Source organism: Motacilla alba, chromosome 11 (genome assembly GCF_015832195.1).
Source record: "Motacilla alba alba isolate MOTALB_02 chromosome 11, Motacilla_alba_V1.0_pri, whole genome shotgun sequence".
In the NCBI taxonomy this organism is placed as follows: Eukaryota; Metazoa; Chordata; class Aves; order Passeriformes; family Motacillidae; genus Motacilla; species Motacilla alba.
Window position 1 is genome coordinate 14,362,190 of NC_052026.1, and position 23,257 is coordinate 14,385,446.

General features: G+C 49.3%; 3 protein-coding genes across 3 annotated transcripts in view; 1 reads left to right on the forward strand and 2 right to left on the reverse strand.

Annotated features, from left to right (window-relative positions):
• RANBP10 (RAN binding protein 10) overlaps nt 1-4,623 on the reverse strand; it is a 59,303-nt gene extending 54,680 nt beyond the window's left edge. Inside the window, 3 exon segments of the mRNA XM_038148571.1 lie at nt 3,253-3,364; nt 4,255-4,360; nt 4,362-4,623. Of these exon segments, the coding sequence (XP_038004499.1) occupies nt 3,253-3,364; nt 4,255-4,360; nt 4,362-4,460 (317 nt within the window). The 5' untranslated portion in view covers nt 4,461-4,623.
• A 1,960-nt stretch (nt 4,624-6,583) lies between these two features.
• Nucleotides 6,584-19,983, reverse strand: CENPT (centromere protein T). Its single transcript, XM_038148569.1, is given in 14 exon segments — nt 6,584-6,983; nt 8,485-8,589; nt 9,336-9,500; nt 10,779-10,866; nt 11,516-11,719; nt 12,042-12,218; nt 14,921-15,355; nt 15,825-15,967; nt 17,197-17,230; nt 18,029-18,162; nt 18,352-18,445; nt 18,980-19,106; nt 19,627-19,753; nt 19,755-19,983. Coding segments are annotated over 14 exon segments (2,157 nt in total). The 5' UTR covers nt 19,955-19,983; the 3' UTR covers nt 6,584-6,859.
• THAP11 (THAP domain containing 11) lies at nt 19,931-22,767 on the forward strand. The gene has a single exon (XM_038148573.1). The coding sequence runs from the start codon at nt 19,953-19,955 to the stop codon at nt 20,682-20,684; it is 732 nt and encodes a 243-aa protein (XP_038004501.1). The 5' UTR covers nt 19,931-19,952; the 3' UTR covers nt 20,685-22,767.
• The last annotated feature ends 490 nt before the right edge of the window (nt 22,768-23,257 follow it).

A 23,257-nucleotide genomic window follows, 5' to 3' on the forward strand; every position in this document is an offset into this window, starting at 1 on the left:
GGACAGGGTAGCAGTGTGTCTGTATGAGGGAAGGGGCAGAAACACACAGCAAATGCAAGGGCAGAATCCCACAGCCCTGACATGTATCATCCCAAAGTGCTGAGGAACCACTCCCTGTGTGCTCAGCACAGACAAGGAGGTGACAGGAGGGCTGGGGCTAGAGACTGCAAACTAAGTTCTCCTCTGCTCTCCGAGGATAAGAACCATCTCCCCCCTCAAGAAGTAGCAACAGATCAACAGACTGACTGATCTGATTTGTTCTATGTTACCTAGAAACCTTGTCAAGACAATTTTTCAATTGTATCCTGGCAGCCTCCCCTCTCCCAGAAAAAAAAAGAAAAACAACAAAGCAAAACTGCACAAAAAACAAACCCAGTAAATAAACATGACCTCTTATCAATTAAGACTAAATCCACCAGGATAAAAAACAGCTACCATTCAACTAAAAGTAAGCTTGAATCACTCTTGTCCTTCTCAAAGGACTGTGGTTTTATCTCATGAGCAGTGGAAAATCCAAAGCTAGGAAAACCTAATCAGTCTTAAAAGTTTCTTACATACACCAAACGGACTTTTTGGACGCTGTACTTGCTTTGCAATATCCACCAGTAAAGGATTTTACCAATGCTGAGGCAGAAAAGTCCAGTGATGGCAAAGGCAGAGTTTTCATAAATCATTTTTTTTGCTTCTCTAACAAAAGCACCTTTCTGGGGCAGGTGCATTAAGGCACAGGGGAGACAAGGCAGTTCAGAAGAGGAAGTTTTTCTAGTAGCCGAGGCAGGGAGAAAGCAACTTGTGTCTGTGCTGCTGCAGTCCCTCCCTCCCTCTTCCCCTGTGCTGGCTCTGGGGTGAGCACAGGAGTTCTCAGCCTGGAAAACAGAGGGAGGTAAGGATGTGTGTTTTCACTGCTAGGATATGATGTGGTGGGAGAAAACAGGAGAGCATACTGGAGCATACTGGCTTTAAATCCCCTCAGTCCAATGAAAAGCAGGGAAGAAGTTAAAAAGTTGGTCCTGACACCTGAGTCATCTCCATAGCTCAGGTTTCTCTCCCACAGTGACATCACCAATCCAAAATGGCACTGCCTAATGCCAGCTCAAGAAGCCTCTTATCAGAGCATGTCACACACAGGCAACATCCCTCGGCAGGGTGCAAAAAGGCATTGGGTGAGCTTTGGGGTTCTTACTTCTCCATTAAGAGCCACTGGTAGCTTCTATCCCATTTCTTATCTGAAACCTCAGTTTCTGCTGTTTATTAGCAAGCGCCAGTATCTAAGCAGAGTGCAGTGCCCTGAACTAACAATGCTGAGCACAGAAAGACAACAGCTTTGAGCAAACTCAGACTCCTCAACACTTCCTGAAATTCACTTCACCAAAGCCTTTCTTGAGTAAGTCTTGTTTCAAAACCAAATCACTCGCATTTCAAACCCGAATGTGAAACGCCATCACAAACTCCAGAAAGAGATACACAGGGAATAACTGCACATCCTTACCTCACACAGAAGTCAAATAACCAGCTCTAGGGCAGAGGCTGAAACACCCATTCTGAAAATGAGCTCAGAGGGATTCCTCCTCCTCTCCCCTTGCTAAAGTGCTGTACCTAGGGACAGGCTTTGTCACCTACACTGCTTGAGAACTTCATTCCCTCAATCCCTTCTTTAGATGTCTGCACCTCCAATCCTTTGAACTGAGGTCACCATGATGGAATCAACACTGGGGAGCCTCCCCAGAAGAGATCTCTGCCACAGTTCACTAGTACAACACACTGAGCCTCCAGCAGGAACAAGTCAAACTATTAAAGGTGAGATACACAAAAACACCTACTCAAGTGACAGCCAGGCAGCAGCCACGGTGGAAATTCACGAGCACAAATCCCCAGTACCACCCCGTGCAAGATAAAAGCTGGATCTGTCTCCACCAGCAAAAGAAAAACAAGGCACAGGAATGGCTGAGACATCAGAGGCTCTCAAAGCCTCGCCACTGCCCGACCTCAGATCAGAGCTATCAGCAGCTCCCGTTCAGGCTGTTGTGTTAACACACATGGGTCTGTCTCCTTGGAATTAATTATTCCTGGAAAGTCACTGTAATTACAGAATACAAAAAAAACAACAAATTGTTAATACAGAAAACTCTGATCTTGGGAGACAAGCAGAAAATTCCATTATCTCCCTTTAAGATTGATCTAGACTGCAGTAAAGATTAAGTGCTGTTCAGTGACCTTTTGTAATGTGATTTCTTTGGAAAATTGTCTTGAAGCTCGCTGCAAATTATTTCAGTTTTAGCAGTTACATAAACTAATCAAGGGCAGTGTTTCAAAACAGACAAGCAGTTAACAGCCAGGTCAGTGAAATGAAGGAATAAGAATGGTCTAGTCCCTGCATTTATAAGGAATTCAGCCCAGCATCCACCTTTGCAGATAACCCAGTAATTACCAAGGGCCTAAATGCAGCACAAACCGAGATCCTTCCAAGTCCCTTCACAAGTAGGCCACTTCTCACTCCAACAATGACAGCAAAAAAATTCAACTGTAACAAGTTGTCACTTTCGTTTGGTTTTTAGTAGGAACATCTGCTGCCTTCCCCACAACCCTTAAACTGTTCAGAGTTCAAATGTCACACTTGAAGGACTGGATTAATTAATTACACCCAATCCCTCCTCCTGTGTGGCTTTCCCTTCCAGATAATATTCCTGCCACATTCATCCTTTAACAATAAACAATGGCCATCCTCACAGAGCAAACTGACACCTTCATAATGAGTAAAAATTAAATCCACACTAACAAGAGAACTCCAGACCCTGTTAGAAATGCCCCTTTACTGCTTTCCCCAGCGCTCCAGTACTCTTCACCACATCAACACCACTGCAGCAGTCCAAAATTAAGCTCATGGCAGGAGCCTTGAGCCCTTCTGCCTCACTTTATTTCTGAGGCATCACAACTCCAGAAATCAGAGTGACGAGACCTTGCCAGCAAAAGAAAATCTATTTTAATTCATATCGCAGCAGAGACCCCCAGTTTACTGATTTTTTTTAGAAGTGCCCATCTCCAAGAGTTCAGGACACAGCTGTGCCAGCGCCTCTGCTTCCAGGGCATTCCACCTCATTTCCATCCATTCAGCAGGAGACAAAACCTGCCCGCGCTGTGCCTGCCTGCTGCACCCAGCAGCCACGGGAGCTGGAACCCTTCGGGAAAGGAGGCCGAAGTCCAGCAGAGCTGCCAGACAAATCGCCAGGCACTGAGCTGCAATGAGGCACTTACCCATCTCTACCTTTACTGACGATCTTCACTTCAAAGTAATAAATGCCACAGGCTGCAGGGATGGGGTGAGTGGCCCTGACCGAGGCAGCATCTTTGTGATTTTTACCGTGACCTAAGAAAGAACAGAAATGTAAGTACTGAGGGGATCTGGCCTCTCACATATCCTGGTCTAAAGCCTCACTGTCTGAAGCCAGCAGGGATCTGTTTCTACACGGAGCCAGCCATTTAAAGCACACGTTCCAGAGAACCAGCATATACAACTCTGCACTGCCACCACCAACAATTCCTACAGCACAAGCATTTCGGTTTTCCCTTTGTTTTCACTAGGAAGTTTTTGAAAAAGACACTCAGTACCACCTCTCCCCCTCCCCACAGACACAATATGAAGACCAATGTACACAGACAGAAGACAAAAACGATTACACAAGAAGGGAATGACATCAGTGTTTACTAGCCAGGCAGGAAAAGGAATAATCACTTCTGCGCTGGGTGGGTAGGGAGAACAGCTCCAAGAGCGAGCAAAGCAAACATCGCACTACAAGTCAGCGAGCAGCTCTTTGGTGCAAACCCGAGGAGCCAAAGCCCCAGGCACGCAGCGTGTCGGGGCCATCCGAGCCCCGGCTGGGTTTTAAGCGGGATGACAGAGTAAACACACGGTCTGCCCGCACCGGGCCCGGGCGAGCGACACAGCACGGCGTTATATAAGGCCACACACTGCGCCGGGGAGAGCCCCCGGCTCCCCGGCGCCTCCGCTCCCGAGCCCAGGCGGCCCGGCCCGAGCAGCCCGGCCGGGGCCCCGGGCCAAGCAGGCGCCCGGCGCCCGGAGCTCGGCGCCGCCCGTCCCCGCGCTGCTCGCGGCGCCCCTGCCCCGGGGCCGCCGGACCCGCTGCCGGCTCAGCCCGCGCCCGGCGGGCCCCGCGGAGCGGCCGGGCCGAGGGCCACGCCGGGGCCGTCCCGCTCCGGGCCGAGGCCGAACCCGGCGCCGCCGCCCCAGCCCGGCACCTTTGTAGTGGACGCGCAGGTTGCCTTGCGAGAGGCCGATGTAGTTGTACTTGTCCTTGGGGCTCCAGGAGCGCGGCAGCGGCGTCTCGTCCTGGTTGACGGCGGGGGTAGAGGCGGCGGAGGCGCCGGCTCAGCTCCTGCTCCTCGGGCGGCCCCGGCGGCGCCGCGTCCCCGCCGTGCGGGCTCCCCGCGCCCGCCTCCGCCATCTTGGACCCGCTTTGTGTCAGCGGGCGGGGAGCGAGGCCCGGCCGCGGCCGGCGGCCAATGGGCTGCGAGCGTGCCCACAATGGGGCCGCGCCGCCCGACGGGAAGCGCAGTCCCCGTCACTCCGGTCCGCCCGTCCCCGTCTCTCGCCGAGACTACAACTCCCGGGAGGCGGAGCCAGCAAAGCCCCGTCCCCCCCCTCGGCGCGCTGCACGCTGGGAATCGTGTCCCCGTTCCGCTCCGCTCCATTCGGCGCCGTGGGGTGCGAGACTCCCACTCCCAGCGTGCTCCGTGACAGCGCGGGGCCCAAGGGCCGCCCAGCGCTTGCAGGCGCCCGCCGGCCGCCTCCGCTCACGGGCCGGTTTCGGCCGCCGCGCGTCAGGCGCTGCGTGGGCAGCTACGGCGGAGCGCGAGGGGGTCCTGCGGGCGCGGCCGTTGCCATGGCGCTGGGTAAACGGAGCGCGCGCGCCACGGCGGAGCGGGCACGGCCCAGCCCCGGGAGCGGCTCCGCCCGCGGGACCACGGGCGAGCACGGGCCCCGCCGAGCCCCGCAGCTCACACAGCAGCCCTTGCTGCGCGGCTGGATCCACAGGGCTGGACAGTCTTTGTATGTCTTATATACATATACATACATATATACATATATATATATATATCTTAATACTATTATGCCTTGAGAGTACACTACAAAAACTGAACTACTGGCTACTGTGAAGCCAAAGCCAGCAGGAAGAAAAACAAGATCCTTAAGCAGACTTGGAGTATGAGTTCATTCTTCTGTGTATGACACACATAATTCCATGTTTCCATTCTTTTTCCGTGTCTCCATGGCAATAAACAGGCCCTTGTCATCATGCCGAAGCCGTGACTGTCAGAACAACTGGAGAGCTGCTCAAGGCAAGAGCTGCCATCTCTTCATCTGCAACTGCAGCTACAGGTCTGACACAAGGTGCTCTTGACAGAATGATCTTCCCTTCCTTGGGAGAATATTCATATAGTTACATATTTAGACTTTACACTACATCTATAGTTATATTATATATATTTAAGTATCTGTACAAGCCGGTTTGATACAAAAAGTTACAGCCTCTGAGGCTCCAGACTGCCAAACAGGTATCAACTGTTGGGAACACACCCAGTCTAAGGAAAAGGCTCCAGTGAGTTGGAGAATTCCCATGGAACATCCACAGCCAGCGTCAGCCCAGGAGTGTGACAGGCAGCAGGTGCAAAGCACTGCCTCCTTCCGTTCCTCCCCTCGGGAAGCTGCACCTCCTGGTGAGAAGAAAGTGAACTCTGACACACACTGGAGAAGGGAATCCCATCCACGCAGGACATGCGGACACTGCTCCCAGCAGAGCTTCTCAAAGGACCCTTTCCAACTTCTCAGTCACACTGTATCAGCAAAAAATGCTCTTTGTTGTATTAATGGAATTATGTTTTGAAAAAGTCCTTGAAAGATGCCTGCCATTTGGATTGGCACTGCCTGCTGAAGAGATTTTAACTGTACTGGCCCTTGTGTCCTTCAGAGCTGTTCGGAACCTGTTTAACTTCCAGCTCCTGCTGCCAAGAGCTGGGCTGGATTTCCAGGAGTGCCTATGCATGGTGCCATGTGGCTGCAGTTTGAGGAGGCTGTACTGCACACACAGCATAACCCAGAGGGGAGGAGGATCCACACTCGCAGCAGGGTTTAGGACAGCCTCACATGGGGAGAAACAACTCATGCCAGAAGGAACTGAAGAGAGAGTCCAGTATCCATCTCCATCCCTCTGAAACTGGTACATGTGACAGGCACTATTCTTGCCCAGCTTCTGAGCTATCCTACAAAGTCACACTCCCCAGCAGCCCTTGCTGTGCCAGATCTCATCCCTAGCGTGGTTTAGGCTCCCTGGAAGCAGTACAACCACATACAGAAGTTTTGCTTTGTTTCCCTGTGTGAGGGCACAGCACGGACCAGCTCCTCCAGGCAGCACCTGCCTGTACAGGAGCACCAGTGGAAAACAAAGGGGCACCATGGCTGGCATGAAGAGCACCCACACAGCCAAACACCTGCTAGGAGCTATTTGAACACCACAAGGCAGGAGCCTCTCAGCTCGCTGGCATAAGCAGCATTGGCATCACAAAAAAATACATGTAACATTTTATTTATCAGAGCTGTATAAGTATTCAAAGGTAACATATAAAAAAAAGGATAGTCAAACTACTTGTAACAAAGTAGAGTGAGAGCCAGCAGGGTGGTGTGGTGGGCACAGCACAAGCTGCCTCCCCTCAGGACAACATCCAGCAGTGGCTGCCTGGCTGGTTACGTGTGGAGAAGCATCACCTGGAGCAGTGACATGCACAACCCACAGGAAGCCCCTGGGAGAAGGGCACCATGCCAGCCCCACAGGCCAGCCCTGCACCTTCACTTGCAGGGGAACACTTTATTTCCACTCACTGCAACAGGAATCAGGAGCCTGCGGTACTCCAGAGGCAGGTAACGCTCTATCAGCACCGTCAGAGGCATCTTGTCTGTCACCAGCCCTTGCCTTCAGCCAGAGAGAGAGCAGGGAAGATAAAAGAGTTGTTAGTGAAATGTGTTTCCACTCAATACCACAGTAAAGTTTTCTTGCAGTGATGTTTTTGCATTTAAGAGCTGAAATGCTCTGACTGCTTGTGACAAACAGCTCGTGTCTGCAGGCAGCTGCTGAGCTCCTGTGCATGGTGCAATGCAGGACTGCCCCCACAGCAGAGCAGACAGACCCAGAGGAGTCCTGCAGAGCAGCTTCCCACAGAGCTTCCCACTGTTAACCATGGGGATATTCATCTGTATTGATCAGGACCAAAGCAGAGGCTCATTGCTTTTGAAACTCACAATCCATCTACCATGGGATAAATTCTACCCTTTGAAGATGTGCATAGAATGATGTGACAGAAGGAAATAGCTCAGTACCCAGATTTTTTTACAGTCACAACTCAGAGGTGGTTGGCATTTGCCAACACTGTAGGCCATGGAGTTTTCCTGTACACCATTTAGCTGACTGGCCTGAAAAAATCAGCATCTCCCAGTTTTGTAGAAAGAAAGAAAGTGCAAAATTTATTCACACTTTCCATATGGAAGGAACAGAGATGCTGTTCTTATGCATGAGCCAGCAACAATTCCTGATCTCTTTATGAGGCAGTAAAAAGGCATTAAGACATCTAGAACTAGGTGAAACAACAAGTACATGGAATTCCCAAACCAGGACAAGTAACCAACCCCTCGTGCCTCCTGGCCTGTTCATACCAACCTCAGCACACTCCTGTCAGGTGAGAAAACAAATCTCTGCACCAGGACAACAACAGATTATTATTTTTAAGCAGCAGCACCAGCTCACCTGCAGAGGCCCATGCAAAGCCAGTGTCATCTGCTGTGCCCTGTACTGTCCCCCAGGTGACTTTAATATCACATTGGAAACTCTTCCAGTGGAGATTAAGAGCAACGACCCAGAGTAATGACTTTGAATGAAAAGTGGTGTTTTGCTTCAGGCCTCACAGAGGGCTTCTAAGCCAAGAATAAATCCCTTGTGTTTTGGTCACAGAACAAAGTAAATCCAGGCAGGAGATGGGGCAGCTGTGAACGTCCAGAGGACAGAACACCAGTGTGTGCTCAGAGTGTCACTTGCAGATGATTTTAGCAAAGAGATCACTCAGAGATGCAAACAGTGCATCCCAGCCTCCCTCTTAGCATTTCTCTACTTCTTCTACACACACTCCCCAGACATTACTGCTTCACCCTTACACAAATCCCTCTCCTCTTGGTTCCTCAGATGACTCCCTGCATTCACAACCCTTCACAACTTCCTCTTGCCCCTCCACCATCACCAAGTGGTGCAACTCAAGTCCAGGAATGCCTCCTGGGACAGAAGTGGCCTCACACAGACTAAATCCCAGATCCCACACTTATTATGCAAACACTGCTGGTGGCACATTCTGGCAACAACCAGGTGTTACTGGGCTATCAAAACACCACCAAACACTACTGCAGATGAGTAACAACCCTTCCGTTACCTTCTCATGAGGACTTCCAGGTCAGCTGCCTCCACTGTCTTCCTCCCTGCATGATGGGTGTAAGCTTCCAGATCATTGCTCAGCTGCTTGAAGTATCTGTCACAGCTGAGGGGGGAAATCAAAGCAGACTGTGGAGCTTGTGAACACCAGCTACTCAACCCCTTCTCTGCAGGGCAAGCTGCACCAGAGCTGCTCCTTGTGCAGGTCACAGCCTGCCAGGGAAAGCTGGGGGAGAAGAAACTCTCCAGCCCATGAACAAAGCTTGGCTTCTCAGCCCAAGCTCCCTGGAACTCCCCTGCCATAACAGCTGTGAAACAGCTGCACAACCAGAACCTTTCCCAGACTTCCTACACATGCAGAACAGGGGTTGACACCACTGACAGAGAAATCAGCACTCAGGGTCAGACACTGATTGGCTGCTGCAGTGACAGTGTTCAGACAATATACAGCTTTTACTCATGAAGGTATCAAGGTCAAAGGGTGCAAAGAGCTGAGAGACCTGGATTCAAATGGAACACTGCAGACCCTCACTGTGCCCAGCATGATGGCCATTGTCCAGAGGCATCCTGCTCATGGAAATTGATAAAGACAATCTGACTGCTACAATTTGTTGGGAAAAAACCCAGATGCTCCTGAAAGGCAGCACTGATCAGATACCCACACAGCAACACACAGCACTTGGCACATTTCTGCCCAATTGTATCAGCCCTCCCAAGACTCTTTCCAGCTGAAGAGAGAGGGCTGTCAGCTTGTCAGCAGCCCTCCCAACAAGTTTATTACTTCAGGGGAGAAAACAAAGATAAAAACCTCAACAGTAAAAATAATGGAAAGAGCAGTTTGTTGCTACGTACCATTTTTCAACAATTTGGAATGCATCTCTGGTTACTGGCATTTTAGCAAAATGTCTGAATATCTCCTTTATCAAACTCCTCGGTACTTGAGGCTCCCGTGGTTTCCTTTGGGATGTTCCCGATCTCTTTGGAACTGTCTTAGGCTGCAGCAGCTGCAGGGGAGACCTTTAAGGAAAATTGAAAATTCACACATTGAATGAACCAGGGAGAGTCAGAGAACACCAGGCTGAGTCTGGAGAAACCTTAAGCTGAGCTGGAAGGCATAAGAGCTACCTTGAGAGCTCTTCATTCTTTCTCCCTCCCAATTCTTCAAAACTCTCATGGCCACACAGGGCAGTTTGCAAATAGTTCATGTGGCATCATGGCCTTGAGAGAAGCAATCTAGGCTCAAGTTGCCTTGATTCCAGAGTGCTCATGTAACACACTGTCAGCAAACTGGGGTTCTCTCCAATACACGACTGCAGTTTCCACTGCATCCCTGCAGTATTCCCTTTAAAGTAGTGCACAAAGTTTGAGGCACCACAGGTCACCTCTGCATCTGTGGACAGGGGAAGCTGCTCTGCAGGGAATCCTTCTACACTATTAAGAACTTCAATGGGGACTTTTTTTGTGGGTTGTAGGGTTTCCCATCCCTCCATTAAACAAGACTGTGAGTTCTAAAGGAAATTACAATTGTCTTCCATTCTAAAATAGGAAAAAGTGTAATATGGAAGAGTTTAGTGAAACCCATGGATTCAATCAGAACATAATTGGAAAACAACAGAAAAAAACTACAACCTCAGGCTAACACATGCAAAACCCCAGAGAGGGTGTGTGGATCACCTGACTCTCTTCAGTCCACCCATACATGGACAAAAGAATTTTGTCTTCTTGTTTATTGCTATCACAGACAAAGGCCTAAAGTCATGGGCTAGAAAATTCCTCCTATTCCCTAGGACCCACTGCTAGTGGCTCTGATGAAGTCAAATTTCTAGTCAAGACGGAGCAAGTGTTAACTAATTTGGAGTAATGCAGAGGACAGGCTCACTTTCTGCCTCTATGAGAGCTTCATTCTAGTCAGCACATGGCAAATGCACACAGCTTTAGGCTTCTGCAGTCAATACAACTATGTCATTCCATGTGATCAGTGTCTTGCCATCTGTAATTCCCCCTCTTCTGCAAGGGCCTCTGCATCCCTTACTGGAGTCTATGGCTCCAGAGTGGCTTACCAATTGAAAAAATCCTAGGAAAAGTTTTGGCCTTTAGCATAAGAAAATATTACAAGAACGTTCATTGGAAAGCCTTAAGGCATCAGATCTGCCCTGGAGGAGCACTGACATTCACTCAAAGACTTCAGCACTGCTCACTCCCTGTGGCAGCTGCCAGAGCAGCTGCCACAGCCAGGCTCTGCTCTGTCCCCAGCCCCACCTCTGCCAGCCACTGCTGGACATGGCTTAGGCTTACCTGGGAGCAGCAGGTTTTGCAGGTTTCGCTGACAGCAGGAGGTTGTGGGCTGGAGCACGGACAAACGTAGGAGTCTTCATGGAAGCCTCTGGGAAAAAGGTACGGGAGGAACTGAAGGCTTTTTCCACAGCTCCTGGAGCAGGCACTGCTGCCACAGCAGACAGAAACACAGCCAGCTCCCCACGTGCCTGTGCTCTGGCTGTGCCCCACAGCACCCTGAGCCAGCACAGCTGCTGGCTGCTGCAGTGCCACCCCTCCACAGCTCCTGTCACACAGGCTGGTGGCTCCCCTTGGGCCCCTGTGCTGGCCCAGCTGGCTGGCCAGGCTGCAGGGACACACACTCAGGACCAGGCTACAGTGGCTGATAGCTGGCTTAATTTAGGTTGCCACAAAGCTGCATCCTTTTTAACCAGAGAGAACTTCAAAGTCTAGAAGTTAGCTCTGTCATCTTGCTAAGCCACTGGCAAATTCTCCTGAACAAAGGGACAAGCTGAGCTACAGAGTCACATCACAAGGGCCAGACTATAAACTTCTCCCTGACTGCAGATTTTCCTAACTCCCTCCAGGCAAGGCTCCTGTTATCAGCATCTCTCCTGTTCTCTGCTACGAACCCATAGCAGTTTCCTCCAAGTCTAATCTGCACTGTCTTTAACTTCACTCTTGAACTTTTTCACTTCTTAACAAGTGAGAGCAGGAAAGAAAACAATGCTAACAGAAATGCTGAGCAGATTCCTTACCATGACTTGCAGGATGTTCAGCTTCATCCTCAGCAGGCTCTTCCACGGAACCATCCAAATTTAGCATCATAGCCTGGTCCTGTAGCTCATCTCCTTGTTCATTAGTTTCATTTAATGGAGTCGTCTCAGGTTTTTCCAATGATGAAAGGGCACGAGAGTGCCTGCCCAGACTTTCAGCTCCAATGCCTCCGGTAATCTCACGTTCTAGATTTCCAAAACAGAAGAAATAAAGTACTGAAACAAATATCTTTGCCTGATTCTGGAACTTCCACTAGTAAATTTTAATCGTAGATACCTGCTGTGACTATGCATTCTAAACACTACTGCCAGTACAGGTTTAGTTTCCCTTTAAATAAAATGCAGTCTTCCAGTTTAAAGTGACAAAATCAGTTTGATATTTCCCCAGTAATTAGCCCAGATTCCAGAAAACAAAGGAAGTAAAGTCTCTCTCTCAGCACTGCTGGCAGTGATGCAGCATGAGAGCACTCTGGCTCTAGAGAGCTGCCAGCGTTAGAGGTGTCCTCACCAGCTCTGGGAGAGCCGTGGGCTCCAGCACTGCCCTCTTCCAGTTCCTCTCCTCCTGAAGGAGCCATTTCTGTTTCACCTCTGCTGTCCTGTGCTCCAGTTATCTGCAATTCTGCTTTTTCAGTCAGTTTCTTCTCCAAATGTTCAGAATATCCAGCACTTGCACCATGTTCTGCAGCTAAAATAAGAAATTCCATCACACATCTTACCTACAAAAAAACCCCAACCAACCACCAGCACACAGTTCAACCACCAGTGGAAATTTATTTGTGATAAATAAACTCAGCCATAAGCTGGAAACAAGAAAAGCAGATGCAGTTCCCTTCACAGCTGAGAAATGCCCAACCTTTTCTGTGTTTGCTCCACAGCCACCTAATTAGGGGCCCATCAGATCCCAATGAAGGAATTTTACTTACAGTAAGCAGAGCTCCTCCAGATCTGCCATCTCTATGGCCATTTCCAATTTTGGTGATTGTATAAAAGAACAAGTTATTTTCCACTAAATCTAACAATACCTGGAGTTTGTGCTCAGATTCTCCTCCTCATTTCCTCCATTTTTCTGAACAAACAATTTTCTAAGAGATATATTCCATTGTGGAGAGAAGAGAGCCCAGAGTGGTTTTAACCATCCAGGACAAGCCTCTGGCATGCAGGATGAGAAATAATACAGACACATGACTTGCTTGTGTTTAAACACTTGAGCTACTGACTACTTAAGTATTCATTTTTCCTTTATACTATATATATAGTCCAAGTATCTGTTACTAGGTAGCTCAGTTAAGCAGAAACCCACACAGGGAATTACTTTGTGAAAATTTGGCACTCTTGACATCATGACACACATGACAGTGCTGTCACTTGCTGAAGGGTTTGGAAATCTTGGCCGAGTCCAGAACCAAAAGCTGTCAAACTGCACTTTTACCATCCTCTCCATCTACTGGGAGTTTTCACACTGAAAAGTACAAGTGTGGCAAGGCCTTGGGACCCACAAGCCCAAGTGAAGGGCACACGGAAATCTGGCCAAAGGTAGTGCAAAAATCAGTTATATCAATTTCACTAACCAGAATATTGGGCTGCCTACATCAACACAGGGCCTAAAGTGCAGTGAAATATTAACTAGCTTAGATTAGCCAGATGAGAGCTCTTCATCTTTCCCATGGGAAGCTGAGCAGTAGTACAGATCTGCCAAAACATACGAACCTTTATTCCACTTCCAGTCACAGTCCACTTTTAGAGAGCTTGTCTGGAAATGACCAAGTATTTCTAGTATGTCCTGAATTAAATTATTTCCAGCATCTACTGTACAATTAAGTCTTATTTTAATCTGAGAAAAATGAGTTTTATTTTACAAGTCACCTGAAAAACTCTGTTTAAATCAGATTATACTCTGTGCCCTTTCTACAATGAAAGTACTTCTTACCCTCTCGGAAAATCTTTTCCTGTTCCACTCCATTCTCTGTATTAACCATCTCTTCTTCTGTATCACTTATTTCTAGGTCTTCGATTACATGGGACACAACTTGTCTCAAATACATGCGGGAAACATTTAGAGTGACTGGGGATCCCAAATATGTACTTGAACTTTTGGAGGGCAGAGAGGAGCTCCATCTATAAACATCTAGAACAGATCATTAATGTATCTCCTGGGAGCTTTTTGAATTTTCTTTTAGCTTTCCTGGTAAATAAAAAAACAACCAAGGAGGGAGAAGAAGACACAGAAAACACCTGTGTGTACTTCAAGAAGTTTAGGGAGTTGGCATTGAATCTTAGGAACCAGTTGGAAAAATCTTTGCAACTGTTTCTCAGTTAACACTGAGGAGCAACACCACCAGCAGCCTCCTGTGGTAGAGCAGAACTATGTCACCATAACATCTGACATTAATGCCTTATTAACTCCAGCATCTTAAAGATCAGCTCACTCCCACTCCTCTACCCCTCATCGGATCCAGTCCCCTGTTCCACATCCTCCACACTCTGCATTATCTATCCCTTTGTCCTAAAAATGCCTGCCATTGGAGCTGCTCTGAGCAACTAACCTTCTTCTGTTCATTCCTTCCCTCGTCCTTTCAAAACAACTTTTGCCTGGTCCAAACATACGAGGAAAACCTGCTCCCATTTACACAACCAGGACAAGGCCAGGGAAATGAATGCCAAGGACAGGTACCAGGGGAAAACTAGCAAGCAATAGGAATTGCAAAGCATTGGTACAGAGTGAGCAGGGAGGCAACCGCCTCTCTCCAAAGATTTTTAAGGCCCTGGAGACAATGCAGAGGTTGGCTGTGACAAATAAGTGACCATACCACAGTGAACGTCTGGACTAGGAACTTCCAGAGATTCCTTCCAAGTCTGTCTACATGTCCTACATATTACCTCCTTACTTTTTGTGACCAATTTCGAGTGCCCACTTCTGGGGTCCAGTACAAAGGAGAGATGGACACAGTGGAGAGTCCAGCAAAGGCCCACCAGGACAGTTAAGGGAGTGAAGCATCTCTCCTAGAAGGAAAGGCTGACAGAGCTGGGACTGTTCAGCCTAGAGAAGAGAATGCTTAGGGCAGATCTTACCAATATATACAAGTGCCTGAAGGCAGGGTGTAAGGCAGACAGAGCCAGACTCTTCCCAGTGATGCCCAGTGCCAAGAGAAAAGGCAGCTGGGCACAGACTGGAACATGGGAGGCTCCATCTGAACATAAGGAAGACAGTTTGCAGTCATTACCCTTGGAGACTCGTAAGAGCCACTCAGACAGGGTCCTGGGCAATCTGCTCTATGTGGACCTGCCAGAGCAGAGGGGCAGGAGAAAAAATACCTTGAGGTTCCTTTCTACCTCAACCACTCAGTGAGTTCAGATAACACCTGCTAAGCTTTAACCCATAGTACTCACTGCAAACCACCTCTTCTTCAGTAAAAGAAACCTGTGCCTTGGGGTTACTCCGCTGGGAGTGATCTTGCTTTTCTTCTCCCTGTTTTGCAGGGGTTTCTGGAGATACAGGAGTCATTTTGTCAACATGCTCATCATCAAGGCTTGAGCTCTTGGAGTGTCTTTGGGTCCTTCCCTGGTTTGTGTTCACACTGGATACCAGGCCCTCCAGCCTTGCTTCCTCATGATCTGCATGAGAAATCTGATGAGAAAGCTTCTGTGCTGAAGCTTTTGAATCTGGCAGCTGGGGTTCAAGAGCAGACAATTTATTTTGGCCCTCTTCATCCAGCTGGGGCTGAACAAAGAGCTCTGTGCTATTCATCATCATTTCTGCATCACTTGTCAGGATGCTTGTTGGAATCCCAGACGAAGATTGTGAGTCCACAAGATCATTCTGTCCTGTTGAGAAAGTTTTAAAACAAATTTTGTGTGAAAAACTGTTCAAGGTCATAGGGACACACTATACTACCAGGACTTGTATAATTCACAATTTAAGCCATTCAACCAAATTTTACTCCTTCTCAACAGATCAAACACTGCCATTTCTGACCCCATTTCTGAAATGACCCCATTTCTGTGCCCACAACTCTCCCTACCAAACAATAGAGACCTCGGTACCCACAGATGAAGAGGATCCCCAACAATTCCTGTGGTTTAAATGACAAACCAGGCAAAGTACATATTTAAGAGCATAGAATCAGAGGAACTGCTGAGGCAGAACCTCATTCTAATCTTGCCTCCCAAATCGTGTGAATGGGTTAGTAAATTTTAAATTCTAAAATACAGACCATGCTTCAGTAAATGCTTCTAAAAGCCACTTTAACTAAGGCCCTGCCTCCCAAAAGAGAAATAACAGCACTAAAGAAACCTTTGCTCTTCAGCATGTTCTGCTCCACTCTGCCTTCAAACGCTTGCATGTCAACAGCCTTGCGGGTTTTGGGCCTCCGGAGCAAGCCCCTCTTCTCAACGGTGTCTGGGGCCAGCAAGGGACCCACAGACAAACTAAGGGATCTGTAAAAAGAGGGGAAAATTGTCAAAATCACACACTGCACTTTCACCCTCAGAATACAGACACGATGGCACTAACAGTGACACATTTTGCAGAACTAGGAGAGATTTCCCAAAAAAACCCTCGAAGGTTATATGTCAAGTCTTTAAATGAATTGTTTGTTTTCATACTAGGATATGTACCACACAGATCAGGAAGCAGACTGTTTTATAGCCTCCCTGAGACACTGCAACACTGCAGCTGACAAAAGGGTCAGGAATTTAAACAATCTTAAAAAAAAAAAGGGAAAAAAAGTTTGAGAGTAAAGATATATACCCTAGATGACAACGGAGTGGTAAGAGGACTTCCCAATAAGTTTAAGAAGCTACTTACTATCAATACTCTCAGCAAATACAGCTACCAACACACTGTGACTGGTTTAAGATGAGAGCTGATAGCAACACAAAAGCATAGGAAATGTTTCTCACTGCAGGTGTTTTGCACCCTGAAGACTGACCATGCTCAATGACCTCCTGTCCCTCTCTCCAGGCAACCAATCAAAAAGGGGGTTCAGAGGGTTCAAAGGCAGAAGTACAGAATGCAGCCCCAAAAAGCATCTTGTGTGCCACCCCAGGCAAGGGCTGCAGTGAGAAAGGTGAAGCAATGTCCTGATTTTGGCCAGGGTCCTTTGCAAAATACACAGGCAACACCAGAAAGTAAAGCTCTTTTACTCACCAAAAAGTTCTGAGCACTAAAGCAGCTCTAAAAAGCACTAAATCAAAGTTCTTTGACTCACTGAAAAGCTTTTAAAGTCCAAAAAATACTTCATAGGTGCAACTGATGTGATAAAACTATGAACAGGCAGGGATAATATTCTAAAATATATTGTGTACTGATTTACATAATATTTTAAGGTATACTGTGTACTGATTTACATAATATTCTAAGGTATACTGTGTACTGATTTACTGCTGGAAGCATGAAAAGGAAAAAAGGAATGATCCAGCAAGTAAAAAGAGGAGCAATAGTAGCAAAACAAGCTAGACCAACCCAGGCACACAAGGGAGAGGCACAATTTCTGAAAATCAAAAGGTGTGTGGTGCAACACCTTCAAATTCCACCAGAGGGGCAGATGCCTGTGTTACTGCTAACACTAACACAGCTCTTGAACATGAACCCACTGTTCCTCAGCCCTTCAGCTGTGATCACAGCCAGGACAGACAGAAGTTAAGATATTTTAGGTTAAACTCACCGAGTCATAAATGTGCTGTCCAACGCTGACTGAGCTAGAAAAAGGTGATGGCACATTAGTTGAGAAATTACCCTCTACACAACACGCTACAGGAACATCCCAGTAGATCTTCCTCTTTTCAGATACAATCCTCAAACATCATACTTTGGTGCAAACAGAATCACATAACGGGGTCACTTTACTATTTCTTGTCTACATTTCAGAATTGTATACTGGAAATCTAATAAACAATTTCTGAAAGGGTAAGAAAATGCTTCTTTCAATGAAAATTTAACATGGCATATTACCTTCAGATTTACTAATTTAAATATTGCCACACTGATAACAAGATGTTAGGCCTTGGTCACAATCACCCTTCAGCAACCCAACCCAAACACATCCGGAGTTTTAGAAACAGAGATAACTATTCCACAGACTCCTGATGAAACTGGAACTCAAACCTGTTCTGCTCACAAAGAACTTTATCATTGTTTTATATAATTGCAATGGAAAGTATGCAGCTGCTTGTATCTTAGAGTTTCTAGAACTGAGAAGAAGACAGGGTTCCTCTGGAGACACTCCAAGACTCAAAAAGCACCAAGCTGCAAAAGTAGTCAAGAAATTATATATAGTTGTGGCAGAGCCTAGAACTTGGCTTAAAAAGGTTTATTTTAAATTTGACAGGATGGGGGCTTTTACTTTCTCCATTCTCCCCTTTGCATGAGATATTGCAATCTGGATTCCAGACCTACAACTGCCCACCTGGGCAGCCCCTGGCAACTGAGCTGAGCAGGTGAGAACCAGCTGAGAGCAAATACAGCACCGAGCAAGGGATCCTTGACTGCAGCCTTACCTTGGTACTGGGGAAGTCGTCTCTCTGCTGCTCTCTCAAATTCAGAAATGCTGAATTTTCTTCTCTTCTTTTTCATGTGGAACACAGTGACAGATGTGTCCTCAGGAGCAACATCTGGCAGCTGCAATTCCCCCCTACCAAAACAAACCAAGCTGGAGAGGCATTTCTGACAATCCCACCTGGTGAGATGCAATTCTGATCACTGAAACACAAGGAGAGAAGTCCTGCTCCCCAATCCCACCACAGAAACTGCAGCTATAATAATAATAATAATGTAATAGAACTGTAATGAAAGTGTAAATTATAAAAAAAACCCTACTCACATGCTGGAAACCCTCTTAGATGGGACTTCTGAATGAGCTTCTTGTGTGTCTTCATGGTTCGGTATCTGAGGTGCCAGTGGTGAAACCAGGGGCTCTGCCAACAAACCAGAACATTTCCTTTCCACAGCTGGAAATGCAGCAGGGTGTCACACCTAGCTATAGGCTGTAAATAACATTTCCTAGCAGGTTAAAATAAAGACCTACTGAAAACTGTTTGGGTTCTGCTCCTGGGAAGGCTGGCAGTGACAGAGCCAGTGGTGACAGATGGCAGCAAAGGGGTTCCTTGCACTGCAGCAGAATAACTCACACCTGATCCCACAGCCAAAGGCAGCACCAGGATTATGCGCTCAGTCACCAGGATAAGAAGAACAAATGAAGAGGGTTTTGAAGAGGATCTTTGAAGCCCTGATTTCACCAGTGCAAGGCCTGGTCTTTCAGACAGCTGTATCCTGCATTCAGGTGCCCTGCAGTGATTCCTCTGTCACATAAATCAGTCATACAACAATCTGATTTCTGTTTTGTGTAACAGGAAAAGGATAACAGGCCACCAAGGAACACCCTCTGTTTTCTTAACTTTACAAAAACCTTGTCTTTCTGTTCTCAATTCTCCTGAAAAAAAGACACTTACGGTTCTGCATGACTCTCTTGAGCATAAGCCGTGGCGTGCCATTTTTGATGTCGGGGAACACTGCCAGTCTCTGCTTTGCCAAGGTGCTCCCGACAGATTTACTCTTATTTTCTACACTCAATCCAGACTAGAGGGAAAGCAAGAGACAAGCAATTCAAAGCCACTATTTTCATTATTAAAGACCCCAACATCAAAAGCATCCACCACCCATGTTCTAATAACAAGCTAAGCAAGACGGTAAGGAGCTTCTTCCAAATTCCAAAGAGAAATTGCGCGTTGGCTTTTTGACAAGGGTGGCACTTCCCGTGTGGACGGGAGACAATTCAGCCGGGAACGATCCAGGGGGTTCCAGCACAAAACCCTCCTGTGGACGAAATCCTGAGCGGCCTCAGAGCACCGCCGAGACCTCAACCCGCCGAGCGCCAGTCAGGGCTTTCGGCCCCTTTTCCACGATTAAAGGCGAACAAGGGCGAGGGAGCGGCCTCCGCTCCCGCTTCAGAGGCCCCGCTGCTGTCTCAAACCGAGAGCGACCGGGCGGGCCGCACCGGGCGAGTCCCACGGGACGGTCGATCGCAACAGCGACTCTCTTTTCCTCCCTTCTTTCTTCTCCTCCCCTCCCGCCCGCCCTTGCAGATCCCTGGGGGCACCTGTGCCGCCGCCCGCGGGTTGTGGCGGCCGCTGCGCCTGAGGCCGTGCCTGGCCCGGGGCCGCCCGTCAGCCATGGCGGGCCGGTAACGGCCGCTCGCCTCCCGCGCCCCGCCGCCTCTCGCGAGACGCGCGCGCGGGCGCCGGGAGGGGCCGCGGCGCAGTGTGGGGCGGGTAGTTCCGCCGGCGGCGCGGTGCATCGTGGTCCGCGTAGTTCCGGGGCGGCGGCGGCGGCGGCGGCGAGAGGCCGCGCGGGCCTTGTGGGAGCTGTAGTTCGGCGGGGCCGCTCGCCCCGCTCGCCGCGGGTGTCCCCCCGCCCCGCGAGGCCATGCCGGGCTTCACCTGCTGCGTACCGGGCTGCTACAACAACTCGCACCGCGACAAGGCGCTGCACTTCTACACCTTCCCCAAGGACGAGGAGCTGCGGCGCCTCTGGCTCAAGAACGTCTCCCGGGCGGGCGTCAGCGGCTGCTTCAGCACCTTCCAGCCCACCACGGGCCACCGCGTCTGCAGCGAGCACTTCCAGGGCGGCCGCAAGTCCTACCTGGTGCGGGTCCCCACCATCTTCCCGCTGCGCGGCGTCAACGAGCGCAAGGCTCAGCGGGCCCGGCGCCCCCGCCCCGCCGCCGCCGCCGCCGCCGCCCCGCAGGGCCCCGCGGCCGCCGCCGAGGCCCCTGCAGGGGGCGCGGCCGAGGACGTGAAGCCCATCGACCTGACGGTGCAGGTGGAGCTCGGGGCCGCCGCCACCATCGGGCCCAGCCCCGTGCGGCTGCCGGTGCCGGTACCGGCGGCGGCGGCGGCGGGGGAGGAGAGCCCGGCGGAGGGCGGCCCCCCCGATCACTCGTACTCGCTGTCGTCGGGCACCACGTCGGAGGAGCTGCTGAGGAAGCTGAACGAGCAGCGCGACATCATCGCGCTGCTGGAGGTGAAGATGAAGGAGATGAAGGGCAGCATCCGTCGCCTGCGCCTGGCCGAGGCCCAGCTCCGCGAGGAGATCCGCGAGAAGGACCGGCTGCTGCACGCCGCCAGCGCCGGCACCCGCAAGCGCCACGGCCTCTGAGGCTGCCGCGCCCGGCCCGGCGCGGGGCTCTCCGTCCCGGAGCCTCCGCCGCCCGCCGTGCGGGGCCGGGCAGAGCAGAGATGGGATGGAGCGCGGCCCCTCCGTGCCCGGCTCAGCCCACGCCGCGGCAGCCCCCAGCCGGGCGAGGCCAGCGGATTCCCCTGCCTGGACTGGATCGGCTCGGTGGCCAGCGCCGTTATCGCCCCGACGTTATCTCCGGTGTCACCTCACGCCGGGCCCATCAAACCCGCTGTGTGCGGCGTCGGAACGCGCTGCTCGTAGCGTGGATGGGACCCGAGCCGTCACTAAGTGGACGTAGGGTATCAGTTTTCAGCAAATAAACTCGCTGTGTGTCAAGTGAGGTAACAGCAACACTACCCTGGAGAAGGCGTGTCCGACTGCCGTGGGCACTGTCCCCATCACGGGATGGTCGGTGATGTCGCGTTCAGCCTCGCTCGGTGGAGGAAAGCTTTAGAAACCCTCTCAGGGTGATGTGTTTCTTCAGTAAATTACTGATGCCATAAAAGACTGCTGTTCCTAGCGTGACAGAACCCCCAGATTAAAGAGTGTTCTTGTACCGTGTAGTTTCTGCTTTCTCTGCAGCGTGTGTGTATTGGTTACAGATGTCTCCATGCTCTTGACACCAGTAAGGATTACAGTCTGGTACAAAGAACACGGTGGCACTTAACAGCTGTAGTTTATCTCATTGGCTTAAGACTCCCTCTAATGAAAGGAGGCTTTGTAACACGTTGGAATTTTAATCCTTGGCTTTCTATCTGAGAACCAGGATGAAACAAAAGTGACTTTACCTGCAGCGGTTGCAAACCTTTCCTGTCTAATCCTAAACTAGTTGGCATGACTAATAATCTGTACATTAGGCAAGACCATACTAAAACCTGCTTGTGTGTTCTAAACCAAGATTTACGAGTATTGTAACAAATCTGTGTGGAATGGTTGTGTAGTTTCTGTTTCTAGCCAGCATCAGTCCCTTCACTTTCTGCAGCAGGAAACCAAATCAGCGTTGGCTAGAAAGAGGGCGGAGTGAGGGTGGCAAAGCCACGGTTTGGCTTGGTTATGCACTTCCAGCCTGGCTGGTGCAACAGATCCCTCAGCAGTTTGGAGGAGGAGGAGGGGAGTGTCTGGTGCCCCAGCATGGCCCGGTGGCCGTGCGCAACGACGGTGGATGTTGAGAGCAAAGGGCACTTCACCACAGGGTGCCCATATTCACCTTTGAGGGAAGAATTCCAAGTGTTCCCTGGCTCTGTGAGATCCTTCTGGAACTGGAGTGCATTGTGCTCAGTAGATTGGGATGTCACTTTTACTAAATTTTATAGAGGTATTTTCTAAATGTAAAAAGTATCTTTAGTTTGAAATTATGTAATCTTTGTAACACTGGCTAATGTAGCTTTACAACCATCAGCTTCAACACTGTATACAACCTAACAAAAGGGCGCCGTGGGGTTTTGTAGCCGGAGGTTTCTCTGTAGATCCTGAAGCCAGTTCAGCTCCAGGTTGTCACAGCCTGCTATGTGATGCATGGGTCATTTTTTATTAACGTGTGTGCCAAGTTGGATGGTCATCTGTAAGGATGCTACATGTCTATCCATGTACGAAGTCCTTGCTGTTACTTCAGTTTAATTTATTCTCCAATCTGATATGTAGCTCTCCAGCTCTGTGCTATACTGATTTTTCTGCGAGTCGAGTTAGCGGCAGTTTTTTCCTTTGGTTGGTTTGGCTTGTTGTTTTGGGTTTGTTTTTGGTTTCTTTTGTAGGACAAGCAGATACCTGCTCCACCATGGGATCTAACGTGTGTGATTGGTCCAGCAGCTCTAGATGCTCCCCTCAAGACAGTAGGCAGCACAACATCCCTCCTTGCAAACGAGGCTGGTTGTGCATCTGAGCTTGTTCAGAGCGTGCATGTCCTGACAGTCATGGTACTTTTTCTACCATCAGGATGCGCTTCAGGATGTTCAGCCCAAGTTTGGCCTTGCTGGACTGGTTACCTGCTGGACTGTTTGACTTCTCCAGGTTACACTGAGGTGCTAACATGCTTAATTTTAATAAAGTATATTTTGTTTTCTTACGTTTCCTGTCTCCTTGTGGTTTATATATGTATTTCTGAAAGGTTGTGGCTGTAGCTTTGTGTTTTCTTTTGTAACATCTTTTAATTCACTGTCAGCTCCACGGCTGGAACAGCAGGAATATCTTTACATTCATGTAGGATGAGGAAGAGGAATTTGAGGTCAGTTCAGTGTACCACACACCTACCTGTGCAGAGGTTGGAGCCATTTTGATGAGCCATCAGTCACAGGGTGCTGTCTGTGCAGCCAGGAGGGATTTGAGCAGGGAACCAGGCTTCCCCCAGGGCTTCCCCCAGCATGACTCTCCTGTCTAATGCCTGGTGGAGGAAGGAGAAGGCATGGCCTCCCATGAACCAGCCTAGTGCAGGGAAGAGCTTGCACGTATTCTTAGAACTTGTAATTCCACTTGCCAGAGCTCCTAGTTTCAGATTGGTTTAGGGCTGTTAGTCTCAAGCAAATGTATGCAGCAAAAAATTTCAGCTGTGCCTCAAG